The sequence below is a fragment of the Leptonychotes weddellii genome, chromosome 8 (assembly GCF_054177405.1).
Source record: "Leptonychotes weddellii isolate Sample4059 chromosome 8, ASM5417740v2, whole genome shotgun sequence".
Taxonomy (NCBI): domain Eukaryota; kingdom Metazoa; phylum Chordata; class Mammalia; order Carnivora; family Phocidae; genus Leptonychotes; species Leptonychotes weddellii.
The window spans coordinates 712,628-732,092 of NC_138376.1; the positions used below are offsets into that span (position 1 = coordinate 712,628).

The 19,465-nt window shown below is 44.7% G+C and overlaps 3 protein-coding genes across 3 annotated transcripts in view; 1 reads left to right on the forward strand and 2 right to left on the reverse strand.

The window, feature by feature from the left end:
• Positions 1–11: 11 nt before the first annotated feature.
• Positions 12–4,806, reverse strand: LOC102740988 (zinc finger and SCAN domain-containing protein 26). The gene is made up of 3 exons (XM_081827390.1): positions 4,730–4,806; positions 996–1,475; positions 12–685 (listed from the first exon to the last, which is right to left on the reverse strand). The coding sequence occupies exons 2-3, from the start codon at positions 1,413–1,415 to the stop codon at positions 500–502; spliced, it is 606 nt and encodes a 201-aa protein (XP_081683516.1). The 5' UTR covers positions 1,416–1,475; positions 4,730–4,806; the 3' UTR covers positions 12–499.
• Positions 4,807–8,818: 4,012 nt separating this feature from the next.
• Positions 8,819–10,429, reverse strand: NKAPL (NFKB activating protein like). Its single transcript, XM_006736762.3, has one exon. It carries the CDS (start codon positions 10,362–10,364, stop codon positions 9,159–9,161), a length of 1,206 nt encoding a protein of 401 aa, XP_006736825.1. The 5' UTR covers positions 10,365–10,429; the 3' UTR covers positions 8,819–9,158.
• A 6,777-nt stretch (positions 10,430–17,206) lies between these two features.
• LOC145722894 (zinc finger protein with KRAB and SCAN domains 4-like) overlaps positions 17,207–19,465 on the forward strand; it is a 12,737-nt gene continuing 10,478 nt past the window's right edge. The window contains exons 1-2 of the mRNA XM_081827519.1: positions 17,207–17,902; positions 19,428–19,461. Of these exons, the coding sequence (XP_081683645.1) occupies positions 17,207–17,902; positions 19,428–19,461 (730 nt within the window). The remainder of the gene's footprint in view (positions 17,903–19,427; positions 19,462–19,465) is intronic.

Here is a 19,465-nt window from a genome sequence, read left to right on the forward strand (position 1 = left end):
CGAGAGGGAGGAGGGTCAGAGGGAGAAGCAGACTCCCTGCTGAGCAGGGAGCCCGATGTGGGACTCGATCCCGGGACTCCAGGATCATGACCTGAGCCGAAGGCAGTCGCTTAACCAACTGAGCCACCCAGGCGCCCTCTAGGTGACATTTAGAAAGAAAGGACAGTAATAATACTACAACAACTTGAAGGAGACAAGAAAAAATGAGCACTGGCCCACGTGGCTGGGGTTCTTCGCCTCGGGTGAGAAACCAGCGAACCTTGTTTATTCACCCCCATGGTAGCTGGAAGGAGGAGGAGATGAAGGGTGGCACAGGAGAGGCCTTTGGTTTCTGCTGAACAGAAACACCAAGGAAAGGATGGGGGGAAATGTTTGGGGTGATAGTAATCCTCCAGATCCAGATTGTGGCGGTGATTAGAAGACTGAGTTTTGTCACATTTGTGAAAACTCACTGACCCGGACACTTACAGAGTGATTTCTACTGTGTGTAGATTATACCTCAATAAACCCGACTCAAAACAAACACAAAAGCTGGGCTGCCGGAGGGGACGCCAAAGCTGTCCCACGTGAGAAGATGCAGCTGTTTCTTACCCTTCTCTTCTTCAGGCTTTGGGATGTCACGCTCAGCCTGGACCTGCGGCTCCCGCGCTGCGAGCATCTTCTGCTTCTTTGCCTGGTCTGGGCCCTAGGGACGGTTATGTAGGCACAGTTAGGGACATGTGGGCTTAGGCGGAAACTGTTCAGGAAACACTTCCACGTGAGGAAGGAGTAGAGAAACCAGGTGTCGGGGGGGTGGAGAAAAGCAGCTGGGGAATCAGCACGTTCAGTTCATCCCAGCGGACAGCAGGGGAGGCTGACCTACAGCTTCGAGCGGCCAGACTGGAAAGAAACCGAACCAAAGCTTAGCAGTTCTCCTGCTACTGAGCTCATGCCCACCTCTCCGGCCCAAGGTCTCAGCTCCTGCTTTTCGGCAAAAGAACGAATCTGCTCCTTACCACATGTTGTCCTGCTTCTCCAAGCTCTGGCTGCAAATCCTCCAGCACAGTCACCACCTGCTCGCCGCTCTCCGGGTGGTGCTCCCGCACCCGGGCCTGCAGCTCCTCGGGCAGGATGGTCAGGAACTGCTCCAGCACCAGCAGCTCCACGATCTGCTCCTTGCTGTGCGTCTCGGGCCGCAGCCAGCGTCGGCAGAGCTCCCGGAGCCGGCTCAGTGCCTCGCGGGGTCCTGTGGTCTCTTCATATCGCAACTGCCTGAACTGTTTGCACAGCGGTTCTTGTCCAAGGCCGGTGCTGTTTCCTGGCAGCTTGAATCCCTGTTCCCAAGTAGAGCAGGGATCCTCCTTCACTATCCGAAGCCCCTCCTTCTTCAGATTCAGAGGAGCTGGGGAATGCGCATTAGCCAGTGCTGTCGCCATCCCCAGCGTCAGCCGGCTTGCGCTCTCTGCCCTGGAGAACTTCCTTTCCACGGTCTCCTCCTGAAAATGTGAAAACAAGAATCACAGAAACAGGTGGCTCAGTTGGTTAAGTGTCTGCCTTCGGCTCAGGTCATGATCCCAGGGTCCTGGGATCAAGTACCGCATCGGGTGCCCTGCTCAGTGGGGAGTCTGCTTCTCCCTTTCCCTCTGCCTCTCCCCTTCCCCCCAATCTCAAATAAATAAATAAATCTTTACCAAAAAAAAAAGAATCACAGAAACAGTAGCTGTAGTAGTAACAGTAACCACAGCAATACACCTTTGCTGGGTTCATACAATTCCAATAATCACTATCAATTTCTTTCCCTCCAAAACAACCATTCCTAAAAACAGAACACACATACAAAATAAGAAAACTTTGTTCTACACAAGATTGCCAGCTGACAGAGCAGGAATAATAAATCTGAAAAGATCACCATTTTGCAGCTTGATGAAATAACTAATTGAACCAAAGACCACAAATGGGTAAAGTCACTGGGCAAAAGGAGTGGGGAGAAAGGACACTCTCACAGTCTCCAAGAACCACCATGCTGACTGCTTATTAATTACAAAAAAACAATGGAGACATCTGGAAGCCACAAACTTAAATGATCAAGCCCAGCAACACCAACAGTCAGACAACTGACCTTGTGCCTTATCACTTACGCAGCATTTTTACTAAATGTTTCATATGAATCTAATAATGAGGAGACTTTCAGATAAATCCTGAATGCAGCTCATCTACAACAGTCAATTTCACAAAAATAAAAAGAGGTATTGTTCTGGATTAAACAGACACCTAAATTAATTGTGAAAATTGGCTCTTGGGTTTAAAAACACTATAAAACCTGGTTGGGCTCCAAATACAGTTTGCTGTTATACAGTCCTGGATGTGGATGGTAACTCCCACCAAATACATATATATATATTGGTCGAAAAATGGACTTAAAATTTAAAAAGTCAAATCCTACTGGTTTTTTTTAAAGATTTTATTTATTTATTTGACAGAGAGAGAGATAGCGAGAGAGGGAACACAAGCAGGGGGAGTGGGAGTGGGAGAAGCAGGCTTCCCGCCGAGCAGAGAGCCTGATGAGGGGCTCGATCCCAGGAGCCTGGGATCATGACCTGAGCCGAAGGCAGACGCTTAACGACTGAGCCACCCAGGCGCCCCAAATCCTACTGTTCTTAATAGAAATGAAAAAGTCAAAGAAAGTGATGATTATTAACCAGAAATAAAAGTTTGGTATTGCAACAGTTAATTTTATGTGAACACCTGATTATGGGGTGCCTAGATATTTGGTCAAACATTATTCTGGGGGTTTCTGTGAGTGTGTTTTGGGATGAGAGTAACATTTACATCAGTGGACTGAGTAAAACAGACGCCCTCTATAATGTAGGTGGGCTTCGTCCAATCAGTTGAAGGTCTCAATAGAACAAAAAGGCTGACTCTCCCCCAAGTAAGAGAATTCTCCCTGCTTGACTGCCGTCACACGGGGACATCAGCTTTTTTCCTGCCTTCGGACTCAAATGGAAACATCAGCTCTTCCTGGATCTCGAGACTGCTGGCCTTCTACTTCCTACTGTCCCTGCACCATCGGATCTCCCGGTTCTCAGGCCTTCGGACTCAGAATGGAACTAAACCATCGGCTCTCCTGGGTCTCCAGCTCACTGACTCACCCTGCAGATCTTGGGGACTTGCCAGTTCTGTAATTTCATGAGCCAATTCCTCATAATTAATCTGTCCCTACGTGTCTATGTCTATGTATTTCCTACCAGTTCTGCTTCTCTGGAGAACTCTAATACAGATACATAGCATATGTTGCTGAATTAGTGGTGGTCATTTCTATGACATGACTAAATGCATCAAACACAATATATAATAAATAATATGATAAATGGACCCTTCCAGCCTACTTTCACATCTTGTGCATCAGATCAATCAAGATCTATTGATTCTGCCTAAATAGCTCTCAAATCTATTCTCTCCTCTTCATCCCCCTTGCCACCATCTCCTCCTATCCAGACTACTGTGACTGATCTTTCTGACTCACCAATCTATTTCCCACACTGCAAACAGTGATATTTCTAAAGAGAAGATAGGACTGTATCTCTGCTGTGCATTTACTGCATTTAGTGACTCATCACTACCCTTAGTATCAAGTTAAAGACATCTAATATGGCTTAAAATTTTCTTATGAGCTAATGAACTTTCAGTTCCTCAAATTCATGATACTCTTTCCTGTTCCTGGGTCCTTCCACATCGAACACTCTTCAACTCACCAATTTTTTTTCTCATTAGTGCCCATATACCCTTCATGTCTCAGCATAATAAAACAATAAGCCAACACAACTGTTTTATGTATTTTATGAGTATTAATGCGTTTAATCTTCACACAACTGTATCAAGACACAGTTGCCAACTTCATTGCACAGAGAAGGATACTGAGACATGGAGAGTTTAATAACTTACACAAGATCCCAAAGCTCAACCTCAGACCTTTCCTCCAAGAGCTCTTAAACCCTCGGACTTAACTTTGCCTTCTCTCTCTCATAATCCACATCTGATCCAACAGCAAAGACTGCTGGCTCCGCCTTCCAGGTAGATCATTAATCTGACCACGACTAACCACTTCTACCATAACACAAGTTCAAGATAGCCGCATCTCCTACCTGAATTACTTGCAATAGTTTCCCTGATTCCATTCTCGGGGCCTTACGGTCTTATCTCACCGCGAGTTCCCGGCTATAGATGCTTTAAAACATAAATCAGATCATGTTTTCCCTCTGCTTAAAATCGTCCAAAAATTCTTCACACCAAGAAACGACCAAATTACTTCCACAATAAACACCTCCTCCCGCTCCCCAGCCTCTCGATACCGTCCTCTACACACCCCGCCCCCGTTCATTACGGTCGCGTCTACATCCCGGTCTCCTTGCTATTCCTCGAGAATGCACTTGCTGTTCCCTCTGCCTGAAAGCGCGTGCCCCCAAAGGCCACACAGGGCTTTTCATGTTCTTCAGGTTTCTGCTCAAGCACTACGTTCTAAGGCTTACCTTCAACACCTGTTTAAAATTGCGCTCAGCGGACGAAACAAGTGCAGCCTAAGTTGGGCCCAGGTCAGCAGATCCGCAGCTCCGGGACGCCCCCGGCCCCCTACCCGGCCTGCGGGCCCTCCGTCGCAGAAAGCTTCTCTGCACCTAGGACACCAGCCGCTCCCCAGCCCGGGTCTGCAGGGCCTTCCCAGACGGAGCGCACACACCACGCACCCAGCACCGACCCTCAGGGCCAGCCCGGCGGGCTCCAGCGCGGCCCGGGATCCTCGCCCAGCGCCAACGCCCGCTCCGCAGCGCACCGTCGCCTCCGCTCTAGGCACGCGGGAGGACCGCGGCTCGATGGTGTCCGGCTTCCGGCGCGCGGCAGGGGGCGGAGCTCCGCCCACTGGCGGCGCGCAGGGGCGAGCGCGGGCGGCCCTCGTCTGCACGCCGAAGTTGGTTTTATTAAGGGAAAGCAGGCCCGCTCGGTTAACTGTTACCGTGAACAGCCGGCATTTCTACTTTGCTCACTCACAAATTAAACACAGACACGTACCTTCCCATTTCTCCCCAATTTAAAAAGTCGTCAAACACAACGGCAAAAATAAATGTCACCGTATCGGCGTTTTTTTCCTTTTTTTTCGTAGTATCAAAGAACTGAAGATTAAATTGAACAATGAAAATATATTTGTATTGAAATATTTAAGGTAATGAAAAATTAAGTAGATTACTACAAAAGTATAATCAGCAATACTTTGCAGAGAATGTAGGTTTTAGGGGGAAAAAAACATCAGATATCACTTTACAAAAATAATTCTACAGAAGAAAAGAGAAATATTCCTTCTTATTCACCTTACCAAAAACTGTTTTTTAGTCTTTGAATAAAATAAATCCTTTTAAAAATCTAAACAACTTCTGTTTAATTAGTTGATAGTTTTGAAATATCATTAAATATACTAATCATTATTTTATGACAGGTAATTTATTCAGTGTTTTCAGCATTGAAATTATCACAGCAAAAGAAAAAAACGTGTTTCATGACAACAAGGAGAGTTAACATCTCCTCCTTGGGTGCCAGACGCTTGGAAGTATCTTTTAGAAATACCAATTAAATATATTCACCTTAAAACTTCCTTAGGCAAACAAATGCAGTCAATGCAAATACTTTACTAATTAGAAGTTAACTTTTTTTTTTGACAGAAAACTCATATGTCTGATTTTCTTTCTTTCTAAAGAAGGGCTTATATATTTTTTGAAAATTATGTAAGAGATAGACATAAAATTTAAAAAGGAAGTAAATATATCTTAATTTACTGCCCCTTTCAAACTCTCTACCATGGCTGGCTTCTTAAACGTCACTCATAGTATCAAGGCTTAGATTGGCATTGTATTGAATAACCCATGAAAATCAAAATGTAGGGGCGCCTGGGTGGCTCAGTCATTAAGCGTCTGCCTTCTACTCAGGTCATGATCCCAGGGTCCCCCAGCATCGGGCTCCCTGCTTGGCAGAGAGCCTGCTTCTCCCTCTCCCATTGCCCCTGCTTGTGTTCCCTCTCTTGCTGTCTCTCTCTCTGTCAAATAAATAAAATCTTTAAAAAGAAAATCAAAATGTAGTTAAACAAAGCAGAGTTTTAAAAAAAATTCAAGGTCTGCATTTTTAATTTAAGTAGTCTATCTTTTGGAAGGGGTAGAGGTAGATAAGAATTAATAAAGATGCTATCTTACAGGACAGACTACATGTTGCTAATTTTAAAAATCAATTTTCAAATTTGAGATTATCATTTTTCAGGATTATCCTTATTTTTGTAAACAAAATGGTGGTCCGTATGTTTCCATCAGGTCCATTCTTAAGATATTCAAAATGAAAGCTTCTTCTATAGGATCTGTAGAGGCCCTATTGCATTACAAGTCATGCTACCATGCTATAGCATAAGATAGCAGTTCTTATCTTTTCGTAATGATGCTTTCTGCTTTTCTCTCGGCTTCCACATATTCAGCAAAATATTATTCATTATTCTGAATTTTAAATAGAAAATTATGTGACCAGTGATTGCTCTAAACAATAAAAAACCTACAAATGAGTCCAATAAACTTAACCCATAGTTTTATATTAGGAAATCTGTAACTTTAAACCATCATATGAATAAACTAATAAAGAAAAATCCGAGGGGCACCTGGGTGGCTTAGTTGGTTAAGCATCTGACTCTTGATTTCAGCTCAGGTCATGATCTCAGGGTTGTAAGATTGAGCCCCGTGTTGGGCCCTGCACCCAGTGGGGAGTCTGCTTAAGACTGTCTCTCCCTCTCCCTCCCCCCTCCCCCAGACCCGCTCATGCTCTCTCTCTCTAAGAAAAAAATGAAACGCCATTTTTCACCTATTAGATTGGCAAAGATCAAAAGGTTTAGAAGTACAATATTGTTGGTGATGTAGGTGTGTAAACTGGTACATCTTATTTACAAAGCAATGTTGCAAAATCTATTAAAATGTAAAAGCACATAGAACATGTGACATTCTTAGATTTTTCCTGACCACCCTATCAAAAACCTCCCTCTATTATTGTCTCTAGTCCCTTATTTTCTTCACAGCATGCCGCAATTAATACATATTTGTCTCGTAGTTTTTAAAGGTCTGTCTCCTCCAGTAGAATGTAAAATTCTGTTGTGATGGCAAGGATCAAACTTAACTTGCTCTCTGGTTTATATCCAGTACCTGCCATAGTGCCTAGCATATAAAAAGCACCTAATAAATATTTTCCATTTAATCCAAGAACTCCACTTATAGGTGGCCATTTTTAGATGATCCAAAGAATTCTTTTTGACCCAAGAATTCTATTTCTAGATGAGAATGTTACAGATAATATTCTCACATATCCACAAAGATTTTCACTTCAGTACAGTGTAATTGCAAAATACAGGAAACATCTTAAACATCCAATAAAATGTGGTCCTTTCATTCAATAGAACATTGTAAAGTCATTAAAGAGAATAAGGTGTATTTATATGCATTGATTAAAACATCTCCAAGATGTATTAAGTGAAAAAAGCAAGGTGTAAGTTCATGGGTGAAATGTGGTATGGTTTGTTTCTAAAGATAGAAATATACATATGTAACATTGGCTTTTACCAGTGCTCCCCAATACTCTGGGGAAATTCTCAAGGTAGTATGGTCCAGTGCCAATCAAGTCATCTACTAGGATGAAGGTGCCCTTCCACCTCATACTGCCCTGTGAGATTCTAGAACCCCACCCCTTCACCCTCAGCTCTGTGGGGCTTAGTAGGGTCTCGAGCCTTGAAAAGGGGGTCCCCTTTTCAAATGAGATAGTTTGCTTAGCGATGAAATGAAGTCTTAGGATTCAGGCAGATGTCACTGGATGACAATGAAGGCTTTATCATAGACCATGAGTGGAGCTCACTCTAAAGTCTTCTCTAACACTGGAGCTAGCCAGCCTTTCAATGCTAACTTTGTCGTCCATGAGGTCCCTCCTGATCTGATCTTTTCGTGAACTCCACCAACTTCATTCTTTATACCTTCTCATTTTTTTTCTTTCTCCTCTTAGTCTAAGGTGGCACCTAATCTACTCTTTGGAAGACCCAAGCACAATGGACCTTCATCTTTTCTTTTCAGATCTATTTTGATGGATAAACCCTATGTCTCCTTCAGCCAGGTATTCCCTAATAGTCAAAAGCAAGCTTCAAGAAAATTTTGGCTTTCAGCACATGTACTGTGTTTTTTAGAAATCATTCAAAACTATAGTGGGCGTTTGTTGGTTGCCTATACACCTTCCCAACATTACCCTGATTTTCATTCAGGTATCCACTTCTTCCCCATGTAGCCTATAAATTGACTATACTCACAGCTCCAGGAGTAGGCCTATCTCCGTGACAACAGTACCTTTTATGAGAGTGGGCATGTGACCTAAGCTAATCCAATTAGGGTCATCTCAGGATTCTTGTTTGGAATGCCAAGACAGAAATGTTTTCTCTCCCCAGAGGTGGACCAGGAAGTATATAACCAAACTCAGGACCTTTGGCAACCCTTTTGTTATTTAAGGGAAAACAGGCTACGGAGGAAAGTGACCCATGGAGAGAAAAAAGTTAAGGTCCCATAAAGCCATGCAGGAAACCCATTTTCCTGCAGGGCTTTTCAGTTACACGAACCAATAAATCTCCTTTATTTTTTAACACAATCTGTTAACTGCAACCAGAAATATACACTCATTTGAATCCTTTGTTCTTTCTGGGGTTCTTCTGGTCCTGCTAGGGGCAAATGAAGGGCTCCATGAAGCCCTTCAAGAGAGAGAGAGAGAGGTCAGGTTCAACAGGAAAATAATCTTCAGGTTAATAACTCCAACCTTTAACCTGCAACGTGCTTGTATATACACAGAACTTATGAACAGATATAACAGACATCAAGAAGAGATTTCTTTGAGGAGAAGAATCAGGGACTAGGATGAAAGACCTTTTATTAACTCTCCAACTGTAGTACTTGAATATTTGTTAAGCCATGTGCACATATTAAATTAAAAATAACAAAATAAATTGTTAAAGAGATCTCAAACAGCAGCTTTTTCTTGAAGGACTTTCTAACATAGTAGATACAGTAGCACCATGAAATCTTTTCACACTATTTGGTCATATAAAATGGTTAAAAGTCCTGTTGAACAACAAAAAGTCATTACTTGTCATCTTTCCCTTTTGTCTTTCTGTACACCATCTCTCGGAAACTGGCTAGAATCTTATTCTCTCTCTTCCGTCTCTCTTCCTGGTTAAAGGATGCAAGGGCTCTCTTCTCATCAGCACTGTAGATCTGGTTCTCTTTACGCAGTCGTACAGCCTCCATTCTACGATGCCTGCTACCACTCATAACATAACCTGAGCATTCAAATGAAGCAATCTCTTCACTTGTCAGCCCAATTTCACCTCTTCGTGGGATTCGCTTTCCAGCTTTTACATACTCCGCCATTGCTGCACCTTCACCTGGGAGCAGAGCATGGCCATAGTTCAAAGGTTTGTCATCTCGGGAGGTGTGTATTACAGGTGCTTCTGGACCTATCAGATCCATGGTATCTGCAATCTCTGACTGCCCAATCCAGGTATCTTCCGGCAACTCCCCTTCTGAATCTTTAAAGCTTGAGTCACTGGATTCTTTTTTAGTCTTCTTATTCTTCTTGGTTTTTTTACCCCTGTGTTTCTTTTTCTTCTCCTTCTTCTTGGCTTTTTTGGCTTTCGTTTTATCATCATCAGAGCTAGAATCAGTGTCGGAGTCTGAATTCGCATCACTATTATCAGAATATTTCCTATGCTTCCTTTTGGACTTTTTCTTTCTTTTTTTCTTGCTTTTTGAACGACCGGTCTTCTTCCTTTTTTCTTCGGAGCTGGAGTCTGAACTGCTGGGCTTCTGAGTCTTCACCTCGTCACCCTCCACGGGGGTGTGCTCATCAGAATCCGGCTCAGGAAACTTTGGAGACAGCCCCCACACCTCAGGAGCTCCCAACTCCCCAATCCTCTCTCTCTCTTTCAGCCTCCTCTGCCGGTAGCTCTCCTCCTCCTCCTTCTCGCGCTCCTCCGCCCACTGCCGGTCGCCCGCATAGTCGTGGTGAGGGTAGCGGTACCCGCCATAGCAGACGGAAGAGGATGAGAATGCGTAGTTGCGGGACGCCGGGGCCGCCTCTCGACGGCGGCCAGGCGGGCAAGGGGCGCCAACGCCCGACCCTCCCCACGGAGGCCTGAGGCCCTCGAGGCCGCGGGAGTGAGAGCGGCCACGGCCTCCCAACGGGGAGCGTCTGGCCTGCGCAGACGGCGGGCTCCCCGACGAGCTGCGTCGCCACCTCCGAGAGCCCGCGGTGTCCTCGACGTAACGGGACCGGGACACCGGGGCCATGAGCCACGCCCTCACGGGCGAGCCAAGGACCAACGCCGGACAGTTACCACAGACACAGCGGCAGCCGGTACTTCCCACCCGCCGAGGCGCTTCGGCAACGCTTCTGCCGCGACTTCCGCTTCCGGCGGATTGCTGGGCGAGGACGCAGCGCGCGCGGGCGGGGACGGGAAACGCCAGCGCCGGAGGCTTCTCTGGGGCAGTGGGTGGAGAGGCGAGGCGGAGCTTGTGGTTAGGCTCCGCCTCTGTGCCCTGAGCCCCTGGGTCGCCGAAGAGGAGTTTGTACCAGTGACCCCCTCTACTGCTCAAACGTCTTCTACGCTGCTTGGATATTCGCCTTCAACCGTCTTAATATCCTTCGCTCCTCCTCGCTCCCTTCGGCCCTCTTTATCATTGCCCCTTGGTGGAGGTTTCCTACTTCCCACGCTCCTTTTGTTGATCTCAGAAAGGAACCTGTCCACCATCTTCACGGAGGAAATACTTCTACTAGTGAATTGCAAACCCCACTTGTGCCTACTGGAAGCAAGAACCAGAACTTCTCTTGGAAACGAAGTTTAAGCTCAGCCTCTGAGCCAAGTGAAGGCCAGAGTTACGATTTTAATCGCTTCTCGGCCTTTTGGGTAAGATCAAGTGTGATTTTAATTCTTAAATTCACAGACTTTTCTACCCCTGAAATGCAGGGAAGCATCCAACCCAGTCTTGTAGATGTCTCCTAACCTGGTTAATTTCTCCAGAAATTTTGTGCTTGGGAACCACTTTCTGCACACACTTTGTTCACTCTCTGAAATGGTCAGCGTTTCATGCAAGATCATTTTCCTTTGATCTTAAAATGTATGTAGGCATACCATCATCTTGGTTCTCTATAGTTAAGTTGACCTCAGTTATTTGACAGACTTGTAAAGTGACAGAAAAGCTAAGTCAGAATTTAGAAATAGTGCTTTCCTGCTGCTAGGACTCTAAACAGTAAAGTGGGGAAATTAAATTGAATAGGATCAAATTAGATTTTTAGATGATATTTATAAGCAAGATGAGATGCTCACTATGGAAGTCAGCAACCTGCAAACCTTCAAATTTGATATCAACATTCCCATTGCCTATCATTTCCTGTGCAGATATGCTAGGTATCTCCATGCCAGCATGAAGACATTGACCTTGTCCTGCTTCATCCATGAGATGACTGCAGGAACAGGAATGTATCCAGTAGAGGGCCTCCAAGCTAGCGGCTGACTCCTTCCTCCTGACCCTCTACTGAAGAAGTTCAGACACTGGGCTCCTACCCTGGAGTATTACAGTGGCTACAAGACCTCTGATCTTCACCCCTTGGGCAAGCAGTTGAACATCCTGCTGATTTTGCATCTTTGAAATAGGCTCAAGACTGTGCATTCCAAGTATTGTCACCAGGTCTTCTTTGAAGTCACCAAAATTTCTCCCTGGGACATGTTGAAGCTGGAGGAGATTTTGAACTATTACTTATTCTGAGGCTTAGAATCAGCACTCTGGCAGCAGCCACCAGAGCCGGGCAGGCATTTAAATAGGCTGCATTTATTCTGTCTCTGAATTTGTCTTTTGATCACTTTGCTGCATTTTTACTCTTTGTCTTCCCAAACTGATAAGGTGGTAAACATTTAAGTCTTTTAATGAAAGAAAATAAATTATTATAGTATTTGATTAGAAATTTAATAAAAATTATTTTTGTTAAAAGTAATAATACATTTTTTGTAAGACAGGTTTTCTAATGGGAAGAATGAAAAAATTGAGGAATAACATTTTGCTTAATTGGGGTGCTACCATTATAAGGCAAACACAGTCATAGATAATATATAAATGAACATGAATGTGTTCTAATAAAACTATTTATAGATACTGAAATTTGAATTTCTGCAATTTTCACATCATATTCTGATTTTTCCTCAACAATATGAAAATATAAAATAATTTCTTGCTCACGCCATACAAAAACAGGCAGTGGGCCAATTTTGGTCTGTAGACAGTAGTTTGTTGACCCCTGACTTAGTAGAGAAAGCAGTGGTACAAAAAATACGCTGATAGGAATAAAAATAAATGCCTACCATATCTTTTTTGGGGGAGGGGCTTTTATTTTCTTAATTTTATTTATAGATGAGCAAATATTCATTCAGATAGAGCACAAAAATGTATTTGAAGATCTTTTTTAAAAAATGGTAGTTTTGGGGGCACCCTGGTGGCTCAGTCATTAGGTGGCCAACTCTTGATTTCAGCTCAGGTCGTGATCTCAGGGTCCTGGGATCAAGCCCTGCGTTGGGTTCCATGCTCAGTGGGGAGTCTGCTTGAAGATTCTCTCTCTCCCTCTCCCTCTGCCCTTAGCCTTGCTTGTACATGTGGCTGCTCTCTCTCTCAAATAAATAAATAAATCTTAAAAGAAAAGAAAATAGGTAGTTTTTGAAATAGCAATACATTCTAATCATTAAGAAAAGCACCAGATGTTGAAAGCTCAGCTAAAATGAAATTGTTCTCAGAGGTAATATCTTACTATCTTTCTCAAAATTGTTTTCCATAAATTTTCCCGGTGTGGCAGCTGCTGAGCCCAAGCCTCCAGGCAGGGGAACACCACCTGGGAAGAGCGCTGCCCACAGTCTGGGGCACCTACACGTGGGGGGCTTTTTGCTTGTTTATTTTTACAATAAATGTACATGCAGTATTGTAAATGTATTTTTTTTATGATTTTGTGAAGGGTGGACTACGCCTGGGCCAGCGCTCCTAACCACCGTGCTCTTGAAGGGGTGACCCTACAGCGGTTTTATTTTTTATTTTTATTTTTTTTAAGATTATTTATTTATTTATTTGTCAGAGAGACAGAACACAAGCAGGGGGAGAGGCAGGCAGAGGGAGAAGCAGGCTCCCCGCCGAGCAAGGAGTCCGATGTGGGGCTCGATCCCAGGACCCTGGGATCATGACCTGAGCCGAAGGCAGCCGCTTAACTGACTGAGCCACCCAGGCGTCCCGCTACAGCGGTTTTAAAGCTGTATTCAACCTCTTCTCTGCACATTATCATTTTGTAGTGTTACTTTCTGTATTTTTAGGTTTTGCCTTTTACTTTCTCCCTGATACATTTCTAGGCATCGCAAGGTCAAGAATCACACTTTTCATTTCTTTTGTGATTTCTCCCAAACTCCACTTTGTATCTGGGGTGAAATCAAATAAACATACCTGGATGAATGAATTAATCAGGAACCCTCTCACTGTAGAAACAAGACTCTTGCTTAAACGTGCAGTTTCTAAGAAAGAGACGGGTAGTGGAAGTTAGGAATAGAGTGTGAAGAGACATGAGGGAGACTCCTAGCAATGCCACTTCCTCACCAATGGAAGAGTCAGAGGAGATAAATATAAAAATGCTTAATGGATTCTAATGTTGTGTCTATACAGAGCCAGGAGTAGGGTGAGGCGAGAGAGGCACTGAGGGCCCAAATCTAAGGACACATCCACTCTCTTAAATTCTGTGACCTAAGTGCCTCTCTCACCTCACCCAACTCCCAGCTCTATAAACAATAGGTGTAGACAAAGGAGCATCCTATTTTTCCTGATGCAACATATAAAATAAATTCTGTTGAATCATCTGTAGTCTCACACAGAGGATACAGAATTAGGAAAAAATACTGTATGATTTTGGAACTAGTACAGTTCATGTTGTAACAGTTTCATAAGAATCTATATGGTTGATTCCCTTAATACAAAATACCTAACACGTAGGCATTTTTAAGGTTTCTATGCAGGTTGGAGAATTGTTTCTTCTCCATTGTTCTGAAGACTTCTATATACTGATGCCTAGAAGGGTCAGACCTGCCTCTAACAATTATAGCAACATCTCAACTGTTACTTGGACACTTAATTTGATCTTAATATTTCCATTAAGATGTGTCAGGATTAAGTTTTTATGTCTTTAAGCAATAAACAAGAAGAAATGTACCATCTGAGGGACTTTTAGAGACCTCAGAGTTAAATCAAAGATACCTACTTATAGTTTTCAACATAATGAATATAATGGGGAAATATAAGCACTTGGTGTAATGTACTTCTTTCCCATGTTCTCAAATTCTATTTTCTACTCTCCTGAATCTGCTTCTTCAGGGATGACTGAAATTCCAGTCTTATTCATGGGACTCTAAATTCCCCGAGCTGAGAGAGTAACCCTTGTTACCTGGATAGTGACTGATGAATAGTATAGATGAGGGGCACTGTTCATGAGTTCATGAGAAACAATAATGGGTAAAAATTTCACTGGATAACTGAAGCTCTGAATAACAAAGCTTCTAGTCCTAACTTTGCTACCAATTATGTGAGGAACTTGAGCAGCCCCTAAATTTCTCTGTGCTCAGCAGAGAAGTGAGTCTTTTAGTTTCTAGGGGTCTTTAAAAGCTGATCATATTGGGGTCCTTGGCTGGCTCAGTCAGCAAGCACGGGACTCTTGGTCTTGGGGTTGTGAGTTTGAGCCCCATGTTGGGTGTAGAGATTACTTAAAAAATAAAATCTTTAAAAAAAGTTGATCATATCTTTAAAAGGTCATATAGCCATACTATCATTTTTTAATTTTCTCTGGCAGCAAGATGACTGCTCCTCAACAGGGAAAAGCAGTGTAGGGGTTAAAATAGGTCTACAGTGGGGCACCTGGTTAAAGTTAAGCAGGTCATGATCCCAGCGTCCTGGCACCACTTAAAGGCTTTTGGACTGAATTATTCAAGAAAGAAGTAGGACTTTGTATACTTAAAAAGCAAATTTCTGTGGAAAACTTCAAATATGTATAAGTGTAAAGAGCATATTACAGTGAACCCCTATGCCTCTCGCTCAACTTCAACAGCTATCGCGGTACCTTTCTTTGTGTGTTTTCTCTAGTTCTGAGTATTTTATTTATTAATTTTAGGTAGGCTCCATGCCCAGTGTGGAGCCCAACACGGGGCCCAAACTCAGAGCTTAAGACCTGAGCTGAGATCAAGAGTCTGAGGCTAAACTGAGCCACCAGGTGCCCCTAGTTATGATTATTTTAAAGCAAATCCAGACATTATATCAGTACACCGACAAGTACCTCAGTATAAATTTCTATCAAATGAGGCCTTTTTTCCTTAACATAACCCCAATATCATTATGACAACTAAATTGATAGTAACTCCTTAATATCATTGTGTTTTAGTTTTCCCAGTTGTCCCAAATGTGTTTTTACAGCTGTTTTGCTCTGATCAGTTTCCAAATAAGGTTTGCATTTGGCTGATACATCTATTCGGTCTCCTTTAATTTAAAACAGTTCCCTTTTCTCTGCTGCCTTTTCAAAAAATGCCATGTATTTGTTGAGGATCCAGGTTTTTCTGTCCTATGGAATATCCCACATTCTGAATTTTATTTATTGCTTCTTTTAAGTACCATTGAGCTCATTAATTCTCAAACGTACCTGCATATCACAACTACCTATGAAAATTTTATAGTTATGCACACCTAAGTTCCATCCTTCGACCTTCTGATTGAATTGATCTTGGTTGCAACCAAGATATCAAGATGCTTTAACGCTCCCCAATAATTCTAATGTGCTGTGCAGTGTGAAAAATGCTAACTTGCTTCTGAATCTCACCGATATGCAACTACTAGGATCTAGAAACCTAATTTGATTCAGGTTCACTTGTTTTGCCAACAATGCTTCATGTCAATGCCTTGTACCTCTTGTGGCGGCTCATCAAGAGACAAATATTTTCTAGCAGTTTTCATTTGTAACAGCCTTTGGGACCTCTCATTTTCTTAAGTTCTATCCCTTTCTTGCTACCCTTTGAACCACAGAGGGATAGACGGAGGAATAAAAACTCAGGAAGGTACCAGCATGGTACTTTTCCACTTTATAAACTTCTATACCAAACTTGCATTCCACTGAGTAGAAAGGGGACTTACGGACATCTCAGTCCAGCAAAATAACTGCTGTCACTTCTGGCTTAAATCTTGCCTCCTCTGGCTCAAAGGAATCTCAGGGTTTCCTTCCATTTTAGTGAAGGCCTCGCTTACTATAGGTCAGCCATTATTCTAAGAACTTCACACACAAAAAAAACTCACTTACTGCTCACAACATCCCTATCTACTATTATTACCCCCAGTTAAGATTGGAAAAGTCAGGCACAAAGAGGTTATGTAGTTAACGGAGGTCACCCAGCTAGTAAGTGGTAAATAAAGCCAGGATTATGAGCCCAGGTATGTTGGCTTCAGAGTCTGAAGCTAGACCCTGAATGGGAACTGGGAAGAAAACAAAAAGAAAGCAAGCAGGAAGAGAATAGGTTCCCGAAACCAGGGACAGCAGAGTTCCCCGAAGTAGGGAGCCGCATAAGCCTGGCTGCTGAAAGGAGGCCCTGGAAAATGTAAAGTGGTAACTGGTGGGGGAGGTTGGGCACTTCTAGTTAATTCGGCTGGAGGGGTCGGAATGGCTTTGTTGGCGGTTTGCCGCCTACAACGTGGTGAGGATGAATGCAAGCGGACTAGACAGGGATAGGGAGGGCGTTCCTCCAGGCCTTTGGCCTTAAAGGGCAGGATAGTGACAGCTGGAGGCAGGCAAGGCCCTGGGGCAGCCACTGCTCTCTCCCAAGCAGGCGCCTGGCGATGGCTCCGGCTTCTTTTGCAGGCCCTCCTGCCAGAGCTCTAAGGACGCCGAGGAAGCGGACCTTCTTCTGAACGTTAGTGTCCGATGCACGCCAGCTCTTTGGCCGAGCTTACAGCAGAGCCCCGGGATTTAGAGGTGAGGTCTTAGTTCCTCTACAGAGCCGGCCTCGTCCCGCGGCGGGCCCGGCAGCTGAAGGGTTAACTCGGGGCCGCCACCGAGAGGCGCGTCCTAGAGAGCCGAGGAAATGGCGCGGGCCCCCGGCTTCCGGTGCCGAGCTTCCGGCGCCTGGGCTCCGGGCACTGCTGCGCTCAGGGCGCGCGCCTGTGCCGGCCAGTCGCGGAGACACTGGCGGCGGGCCTCGGGGCGGGAGCGGAGGACGGCGCGGCCGGCTTGTGGCCGCGGGAGAGCCGTGCCCCGTGCAGCCCGCAGTCGTGCCGGCCGGGAGCGACTCCACACTCGAGGATCCGCCCGGGAAGTAGAGGCGCTCGCCGGCGCGAGGCCCGGGATGGCCAGAGAGTCGAAGGCCAGCGCGGCCTTGGACGCCCACTCTGCGGAGGAGCGGCCGGGGCTCCTGACTGGGGTCTTGACGGTGAAGGTGGAGGAGGAGGACGCCCCCGCGCCGGCGGCAGAGGCGGGTGCGCCCGGCAGCCCGGCGCCTGGCCCCGAGCGCTCGCGCCGGCGCTTCCGGGGCTTCCGCTACCCCGAGGCCGAGGGGCCCCGCGAGGCGCTGAGCCGGCTCCGGGAGCTCTGCCGACGCTGGCTGCGGCCCGAGACGCACAGCAAGGAGCAGATCCTGGAGCTGCTGGTGCTGGAGCAGTTCCTGACCATCCTGCCGGGGGACCTGCAGGCCTGGGTGCGGGAGCGGCACCCGGAGAGCGGGGACGAGGTGGTGGTGCTCTTGGAGTATTTGCAGAGGCAGCTGGAGGAGCCAGGGCCGCAGGTAGAGGCAAAGGGCTTAGTGTCTGAGAGCCGAGCTCTGTCTCTTCCTGAAGTCTCAAGATCGGTGTGAGGGGCGTTTCTGGAAGATCCAGAAGTTCTTAATCTCTTTTTGTATCATGAACCTCTTTGCCCCTCCGGAGAAGTCCCTGGACCCCTCCTCATACTAGTATTTTTAAGAACATGAAGGATTACAAAAGAACTCAATTATATTGAAATACAGTTAACAGAGCATGAAACAAATTAGTGATAAAATCACATATATGCTTTTTAAAATTAATGCACTAAATAGTAAGACCTAGGGATAGGCCCGGTAACTGGTAGTTTCAAAGTGGTGCTGAATGACTTTGATAGTGTTTGCCTGGTTGTGCCTACTTAGGATTATAACACTTTGGTTTGTTGCTTCCATTCATAATTGAAGGAATTGCTAAATTTTGCTTAGACGCCAATAAAAATAGAAATATGTTTCCTACTTAAATTCATAGGACACTTGGAAGGGAGTCCATGAACCACAGGTTAGGAACTCCTGGGTTCATTTTTATCCGCATCTTATTGCTTTTTGTAGACCACTTTTTTTTAAAGATTTTATTTATTTTTTAAAAATATTTATTTATTTGACAGAGAGAGACAAAGCGAGAGAGGGAACACAAGCAGGGGGAGTGGGAGAGGGAGAAGCATGCTTCCTGCAGAGCAGGGAGCCCAATGTGGGGCTCAGTCCCAGGACTCTGGATCATGACCTGAGCCGAAGGCAGACACTTAATGACTGAGCCACCCAGGTGCCCTGTAGACCATTTTCCATGTGCATTATCCTGTATTTTTGTGTGTTCCTTTCAGGGAACACATAACCAGAGTAACTGGTGACCAGGAGACCAAGCTACTTGAATTGGCGGTAGTGCCTCTGAGTCCTCTAACAGTGAAAACGCATTTCAAGTCTCTTAGTATCAGGTTGTATGTTTTATATAGAGGATGTGGAAATTCTAAGCTGCATATAAGCTAATGATCATGAAAGTGGATTCAGAACTAATTACAAATGCCTGGAAAGAAACATGCACTTATTGAGGATGAACCATGTACCAGGCCATGTGTTAGGTTATTTCACATCTTATTTACTAGTCCTCCAGACCTTGTAAGCTAGAAATTATTATTTCCACTTTTCAGTAAGAAAAATTATGAATATTATGAATATTCTGAGAACTTAACACTAGTTCCCAAAGAGCACAACGTATATAATGAAGGAGCATGCGGTAGGGGTTAAGAGCATGGACTCTGGGTTCCTTCTGCCTGACTCCCCATCCTAGCATCACCACTTATTAGCTGGGTGACCTTGGGCAAGTTGCTTCAACTCTGGGCCTCTGTTTCCTCATTACAGAAATACAGATAATAATAGTCCCTAGCTCATAGTGTCGTTGGTATCTGCATTCAGTGAATATTCATAAGGCTCTTAGAAATAGCGCCTAGAAAATAGAAAGTACTAGCACATAGAAAGCATAATAGAAGTTTTGATGAATCAATACGTGAATGACTTCCAGGTCCCAGGTGGTGACCAGAGGCAGCTACTCTGTTGCAA

Coding starts and splice junctions, on each gene's coding strand:
- LOC102740988 (XM_081827390.1), bottom strand. CDS start 1,415: ATGGCGACAGCACTGGCTAATGCGCATTCCCCAGCTCCTCTGAATCTG. Junction 686..995: donor GAGAAGCAGGACAACATGTG/GTAAGGAGCAGA, acceptor AACCGTCCCTAG/GGCCCAGACCAGGCAAAGAA.
- NKAPL (XM_006736762.3), bottom strand. CDS start 10,364: ATGGCCCCGGTGTCCCGGTCCCGTTACGTCGAGGACACCGCGGGCTCT.